Source organism: Gadus macrocephalus, chromosome 1, assembly GCF_031168955.1.
Source record: "Gadus macrocephalus chromosome 1, ASM3116895v1".
In the NCBI taxonomy this organism is placed as follows: Eukaryota; Metazoa; Chordata; class Actinopteri; order Gadiformes; family Gadidae; genus Gadus; species Gadus macrocephalus.
This window is the reverse complement of record NC_082382.1, coordinates 25667365-25675313: the sequence shown is the minus strand read 5'-3', so window position 1 is coordinate 25675313 and position 7949 is coordinate 25667365. Positions and strand designations below refer to the sequence as shown.

Below are 7949 nucleotides of genomic sequence, written 5' to 3'. Positions count from 1 at the left end.
CACACAACCAAAATAAGAGTAGCTACAAAAATGGTGACCTCTGACCTAGTTTCTATATAACAGCAGGACTCTGTGCAGAGTAGCTTTAGGATTCTCTAGACAAAGATCCCATTTCTACCCCTTACCCCTTCAAAACAAGGGGGAGGGGTAAGGGGATTCATCACTCATTCAGAGTGATGTAACCCAGGCTCCATTTTGTAACACTTGCATGTCCACTCTCTCTCCAGGCGTTAGCTGAGCTCTGTGAAATCAAGTTTGGAAAGACTCATCCTGTGTGCAATTTGGTGAGTATAGTATTACAATTTGTATAAAGTTTTCTTCCTAATTCATGAAATCCAAGAATCCAACGGTGTTTCTGTTGACGCCATCACGTGCACACTGCACCCAAAAATAAACTGCATCTATTCTGAGTTACGCACACCCATAGCCGCAATGTTAATTGCCTTGTCTCATTTCCACCGTTCCCATTGTCCTGAGCAGCAGAACAAATGTCCCGTGGTGGCCGTGATTAATCCCAAGCCTCAGCTGGATGTGAGCAGGTCTGTCCTGACAGGAGCAGGTCTGTCCTGACAGCAGCACGGAGCACTCTGCCCCCCGGCTCACTGCAGGCGTAACGCAGTCCCCATCTGCACGGGGCTTTATTTAGCCAGAGAACATCTCCTGTATCAGTGAAGTCTGTTTCTCTACAGTTTGTGCTTACGTGCTGACACGGTGCTATAAGACCCCCACTGCCCAGAGCAGTCCCCCGTTTAGACTACCCTCAGTGTGACACGGTGCTACAAGACCCCACTGCCCAGAGCAGTCCCCCGTTTAGACTACCCTCAGTGTGACACGGTGCTACAAGACCCCCACTGCCCAGAGCAGTCCCCCGTTTAGACTACCCTCAGTGTGACACGGTGCTACAAGACCCCCCCTGCCCAGAGCAGTCCCCGTTTAGACTACCCTCAGTGTGACACGGTGCTACAAGACCCCCACTGCCCAGAGCAGTCCCCCGTTTAGACTACCCTCAGTGTGACACGGTGCTACAAGACCCCCCCTGCCCAGAGCAGTCCCCCGTTTAGACTACCCTCAGTGTGACACGGTGCTACAAGACCCCCACTGCCCAGAGCAGTCCCCCGTTTAGACTACCCTCAGTGTGACACGGTGCTACAAGACCCCCACTGCCCAGAGCAGTCCCCCGTTTAGACTACCCTCAGTGTGCACCCGCCACCTGGTGGACTTCCATTAGCATGTACCCACTTATAGGACCCTTCAGTCCAACAGCAGCTTGGACTGATGTCTTTAAACAGCTGGTAGGAGTCAGCCAAGGATACCTGCAGGTAGACTGTGGACGTTGGGGATCGAACCCAGAACATCTTACCTCACTGACCACTAGACTATCCTGCCCACAGTCATAAGTGTGTGTGTGTGTGTCCCCGTCCAGATGACGTCTCTGCCCTTGTGGTGCCCCACCCCCCTGAGCCCGGGCTGTGGCAGGGAGCTCCAGAGACTGTCCTACATCGGGACCTTCTTCAGCCTGTCGGTCTTCGCCGAGGACGACGTGAGTCCCGCCCCCTGCTCGGCCCCGCCCACTGCCCGGTCTGCTGATTGACAGGGCGTGGCCCCTCCCCTCTCTAGTGGTTGCTTGTGGCCGTTGACCACGTTGTTGACGGAAGTGGTTCAAACCAGGACTTTGAATTCACCACGGGTGCATGGTCGGCCAGTACTCACTGAATGTCGATTGTCCAATCACGTCACTGAACGCTCGATGTACGACACGCTCATTTAACGCTAAAGTTGACGCTAAGGTTTGGCTCTGGTCCCGCCCCAGCCTACCCAGAATCCTTCGGCCCGCGCACCTGGTCCAAAGGATGTGGTCCGGTCGGTCCGGTCGGTCCGCTCGGTCCGGTCGGGCCGGTCGGGCCGGTCGGGCCGGTCGGGCCGGTCGGTCCGGTCGGTCCGGTCGGTCCGGTCCGGTCGGTCCGGTCGGGCCGGTCGGGCCGGTCGGGCCGGTCGGGCCGGTCGGGCCGGTCGGGCCGGTCGGGCCGGTCGGTCCGGTCGGTCCGGTCGGTCCGGTCGGTCCGGTCGGTCCGGTCGGTCCGGTCGGGCCGGTCGGGCCGGTCGGGCCGGTCGGGCCGGTCGGGCCGGTCGGGCCGGTCGGGCCGGTCGGGCCGGTCGGGCCGGTCGGGCCGGTCGGGCCGGTCGGGCCGGTCGGGGCCGGTCGGGCCGGTCGGGCCGGTCGGGCCGGTCGGGCCGGTCGGGCCGGTCGGGCCGGTCGGGCCGGTCGGGCCGGTCGGGCCGGTCGGGCCGGTCGGGCCGGTCGGGCCGGTCGGGCCGGTCGGGCCGGTCGGGCCGGTCGGGCCGGTCGGGCCGGTCGGGCCGGTCGGGCCGGTCGGGCCGGTCGGGCCGGTCGGGCCGGTCGGGCCGGTCGGGCCGGTCGGGCCGGTCGGGCCGGTCGGGCCGGTCGGGCCGGTCGGGCCGGTCGGTCCGGTCGGTCCGGTCGGTCCGGTCCGGTCGGTCCGGTCGGTCCGGTCGGTCCGGTCGGTCCGGTCGGTCCGGTCGGTCCGGTCCGGTCGGTCCGGTCCGGTCGGTCCGGTCGGTCGGTCCGGCCGGTCCGGTCGGTCCGGTCGGTCCGGTCGGTCCGGCCGGTCCGGTCGGTCCGGCCGGTCCGGTCGGTCCGGTCGGTCCGCTCCCCCGGGCTGGCAGCAGCTCACTCTGCCAGCCCAGGGCGAGACATAAGCCCACACAAGTCACAATGTGGCTGTTATCCAAAGTGATATGTAATGGTTTAATTGATATGAACTTAAATGTTATATGTCAGATAAGAGAGTTGAGGAAGTCTGTTGTCAAAGTACCTACCTACCGGCAGACTGTGGCCACAGGGTTTGAACCAGAACCCTCTGCATGGGAGTCAAGCACCGTGAACACATGGCCATCCTGACCATGTGCACATCTCTCTGCTAGTTCAAATACTCCACTGTCTCGGTGGAGACAAAGCAGAAGATGCTGCTGTTGAGAGTCAGATCCTCTGAGTTAAGCTGCAAAAACCTACTTATTCAGATTTGTGAAACAAGCAGAAATTGAATATCAGGGGTGTGCTCTAATGGAGCTGGGCGAGGCCTTAAGCCAGAGGGATTGTCACTGCTTCGATGCACACGGCGCTAAACTGCAAGGGAGAGGATTCTGGAAGCTATTGATGGATCCCAGACTATACACCCTTACTATGCGCAGACCGGGTGTATCTGATGAAGTCTCTGACTTTCTGGTCCACCGGTTAAGGGAATAAACGGCAAATATGTGTGATATACAGTCACTGTTTTGAAGTTTGTGGAATAGGCTGGAGTTGTCGGAGTAGCTACACATTTTATTTGTTTGTTCCAACTGCTCAAACGAGGCGTTGGTTGAGATCCACAGCCCAAAACACACACTGCAAATTTCTGTTCATATTTCAAGCGTGAAATTTGAACAGAAAAAAAGGTTTTATAATTTTTCACATTGTTCTTGAGCAGAGGAAAGCACACAGTGAGAATATACTGGCTGTAATTTTTCACCCGTTTCCTGTAGGATTCAAATCTCTGTTAGGCCTGAAAAATTATTAAACATTATTCTGCAACTGAACCAACGCTGCTTTCTGCCTCGGGCTTGACAATAAATAAAGTAGATATGTCGAGTGGATTCAGATTTAACTATGTCTGGCCCTTTTTTGCTTTCAGTGAAGGTCAAGAAATGTATTTCATTCAACCTATTGACTTTTAAACTACAAAATACTCCAAAAACTAGAGAAACTCACACAGTCCTCATTTTCTATTGCGTAACCTCTTTGTTTCTGCACCCCAGTCCAAAGTGGGGGACAAGTACTTCTCTGGGCCGGCCATCACCATGGAGAACACCCGGGTGGTCAGCCAGTCCCTCCAGCACTACCTGGAGTCGGCCCGGGTAAGCTCCCCCGTCCAGAGCAACACTGCGTCTGTATCCTGCCAACCGGGTCCTAACCGGGTCTTCTGTGGTCCCTCAGGGCGACCTGTTCAAGATCCTCCACAACATCCTGTTGAACGGAGAGACCCGGGAGTCGGCCCTCAACTACATGGCAGCTCTGGTCAAGTCGAATGTGAAGAAGGCTCAGATGCAGGTGAGATGACCCTGGGCTGGTTTGAAGGCACAGCAAGAGCCTAGTGATTCTTCAGAGACCTCAAGCACAGCGACCCGTTGACCCGTCAGCCTCCACCCTGATACAAGGCGTTCACGGTTGCCGTGGTAACATTTGAGTGTGATATCATCCGGTCGTTGTGGACGACTGAACCCCGGTGTTGTGGTGTTCCCGTCCCGCTCCCAGACGGACGACAAGCTGGTGTCCACGGACGGCCTGATGCTGAACTTCCTGTGGGTGGTGCAGCAGCTGAGCATGAAGATCAAGCTGGAGACGGTGGACCCCTTCTACATCTTCCACCCGCGCTGCCGGCTGGTGGTCTGCCCCGAGGAGACGCGCCTCAAGGCCACCATGGAGGAGCTCAAGAGCTGGCTGGCCGGCCTGAGTGAGTACCCCCCCCCCCGCCCCGCCTCCAGCTCCACAGCAGACCTGCAGTCAGCCATGTCCCAGCCATACTCAATGAACCATGATCTCATGAGATGAGCTCGGGAGCCGGGTAGCCGAGCTACCTCATCATCCACCCTGCCGTCGACGCACTGCTAGACGTCTCATGTACACTCGCGGGCTACACACTCGGGCTACACACTCGGGCTACACACTCGGGCTACACACTCGGGCTACACACTCGGGCGACACTCTCGGGCGACACTCTCGGGCGACGCACTCGGGCGACACACTCGGGCGACACACTCGGGCGACACACTCGGGCGACACACTCGGGCGACACACTCGGGCGACACTCTCCATCTACACACTCTACACCCGAAGGCTCTACTGAATAGCCGCCTTGATTTGCGTGAAGGCTCCTGCATCGTCCACACCCAGTGTCTTAATCTGCGGTCATAATCAGTCTGTGTTGGAGCCCCGCCTGGGGACAACGGGCTGCTCATGTGACTCAGTCTTTATTGGACAATACAACGCGTGTGTGCTCAGTCTCTGATCCTGGGCTCAGCTGCTGCTCCCGTCCTCGACCTGGGAACGCGCCCGCTGGGATCGGCCTTCATGCGTTCCTTAAAGATCCTCGACGAAGGCAGACGTTCACCTAGATTAGGGTTTTTACTAAATGTTGCGTGATTTGTTTCTTTATACGTGTTGGACCTTTAGCCGTTCCTTCTTTATTCTTGTGTGTTTGTTTATCAGTGTGTTTGCCCCCCCGCGGTAACCCATTTATCTCAGATGAAATGCGCTGCTTCTATCCCATCCGTCTCTTTCACTTTGAAGCCTAACAGCGTTAAAGGAGCGAGGACACCGTGGAGAGTGTTTGGAGTCATGTCGTACCGAACGGCCGGGCCTGAGGTCAAGGACACGGATTCACTCAACACTGATGGTTTTAAATCACATCCACCGTCACATAGTGTTGTGGCGGCCCCCTCCCTGTGGAAGTCTTCCACCGGATGGCTCCTCCTGGGGGGTCCGTTCAGTGGGGGGTGTGCCCAGCGTCGGGGGGTCCGTTCAGTGGGGGGTGTGCCCAGCGTCGGGGGGTCCGTTCAGTGGGGGTGCGCTGAGCGTGGGGGGGTCCGTTCAGTGGTGGGTGTGCTGGGGGGGGGGGTCTTTCTATGCCTTTGTGTCCGCTGAGCGTGTGGGGTCCTCCCGTCCACAGAAGACGACCCCTCTGCGTTCTCTGAGCCCAAGTTCCCCACGGAGTGCTTCTTCCTGACGCTGCACACCCACCACCTCTCCATCCTGCCCGCCTGCCGCCGCTACATCCGACGCCTCAGGGCCATCCGGGAGCTCAACAGGTACACACTGACACACACACTGATACACATACACACACACACTGATACACACACACACACTGATACACACACACTGATACACTTAAACACACACACTGATACACGCACGCTGCCTCAGGGCCATCCGGGAGCTCAACAGGTACACACTGACACACACACTGATACACATACACACACACACTGATACACACACACACACTGATACACACACACTGATACACTTAAACACACACACTGATACACGCACGCTGCCTCAGGGCCATCCGGGAGCTCAACAGGTACACACTGACACACACACTGATACACACACACTGATACACACACACTGATACACACACTGATACACACACACTGCCTCAGGGCCATCCGGGAGCTCAACAGGTACACACTGACACACACACTGATACACACACACTGATACACACACAGATACACACACACTGATACACACACACTGATACACGCACACTGATACACGCACACTGATACACACACACTGATACACACACACTGATACACACACACACTGATACACACACTGACACACACACACACTGATACACACACTGATACACACGCTGACACATGCACTCAAACACTGATACGCACACAAACACTGATACGCACACAAACACTGATACGCACACAAACACTGATACGCACACACACACTCACAAGGACGGTTGATGATGAGCGTTGGGTAGCGGGTCTGTGACAGACTGTGTGTGTGTGTGTGTGTGTAGGACGGTGGAGGAGCTGAAGAACAGCGAGAGCCAATGGAAGGACTCTCCTCTGGCCAGTAGACACAGAGAGATGCTGAAGAGGTGCAAAACACAGCTCAAGGTGGGTCCCCTGACGCCTCGCCTCCCCGGGAACGCCAACACGCAGGCTGGGATGCCTCATCTAGGCGGACGGATCCGTTGACTCGTTGATATTTGAAGCTGTTGTGGTTAGTTATTGTTCTGACCTTCAGGAAGGAGTCAGAACTGATGGAGGCAGTGGTTTGAACTGCTGGCCTCTGTGTGCGTCTGATGGAGTGTGTGTGTCTGATTGTGGTGTGTGTGTCTGATTGTGGTGTGTGTGTGTGTGTCTGTTTGTGGTGTGTGTGTCTGATTGTGGTGTGTGTCTGATGGCGTGTGTGTCTGTTTGTGGTGTGTGTGTGTCTGTTTGTGGTGTGTGTCTGATTGTGGTGTGTGTGTGTGTCTGATTGTGGTGTGTGTGTCTGATTGTGGTGTGTGTGTCTGTTTGTGGTGTGTGTGTGTGTGTCTGTTTGTGGTGTGTGTGTGTGTGTGTGTCTGATTGTGGTGTGTGTGTGTCTGATGGCGTGTGTGTGTCTGTTTGTGGTGTGTGTCTGATTGTGGTGTGTGTGTTTGTCTGATTGTGGTGTTTGTGTTTGTCTGATTGTGGTGTGTGTGTCTGATTGTGGTGTGTGTGTCTGTTTGTGGTGTGTGTGTCTGTTTGTGGTGTGTGTGTCTGTTTGTGGTGTGTGTGTCTGATGGCGTGTGTGTGTCTGATGGCGTGTGTGTGTCTGATGGCGTGTGTGTCTGTTTGTGGTGTGTGTCTGTTTGTGGTGTGTGTGTGTCTGATGGCGTGTGTGTCTGATGGCGTGTGTGTCTGATGGCGTGTGTGTGTCTGATGGCGTGTGTGTGTCTGATGGCGTGTGTGTGTCTGATGGCGTGTGTGTGTCTGATGGCGTGTGTGTCTGTTTGGGGTGTGTGTGTCTGATGGCGTGTGTGTGTCTGATGGCGTGTGTGTGTGATGGCGTGTGCGTCTGATGGCGTGTGTCTGATCCGTGCGCGGGTTTGTCTCTCAGAAACTGGTGCGGGCCAAGGCCTGTGCGGACGCCGGCCTCCTGGACGAGAACCTGCTGCGTCGATGCCTCCAGTTCTACAGCACCGTCATCCAGCTCATCCTGCGCATGGTGGACCCTGCTTACCCCCAGTGAGTCCCACCGCAGCTGGGGGAACATTGGCCCAAGACCCCCGCATCCATCCATCCTTATACTCTATACGTTTGCCTCCTTAAATGTCTGTCTGTCTGTCTGTCTGTCTGTCTGTCTGTCCCGTATGTATCTATGTCACACA

The 7949-nt window shown here is 56.3% G+C and overlaps 1 protein-coding gene across 1 annotated transcript in view; it reads left to right on the top strand.

The window, feature by feature from the left end:
- ube4b (ubiquitination factor E4B, UFD2 homolog (S. cerevisiae)) overlaps positions 1-7949 on the top strand; it is a 29221-nt gene that overhangs the window by 10209 nt on the left and 11063 nt on the right. Inside the window, 8 exon segments of the mRNA XM_060060424.1 lie at positions 228-284; positions 1424-1540; positions 3817-3915; positions 3995-4108; positions 4313-4511; positions 5727-5865; positions 6609-6708; positions 7679-7806. Of these exon segments, the coding sequence (XP_059916407.1) occupies positions 228-284; positions 1424-1540; positions 3817-3915; positions 3995-4108; positions 4313-4511; positions 5727-5865; positions 6609-6708; positions 7679-7806 (953 nt within the window).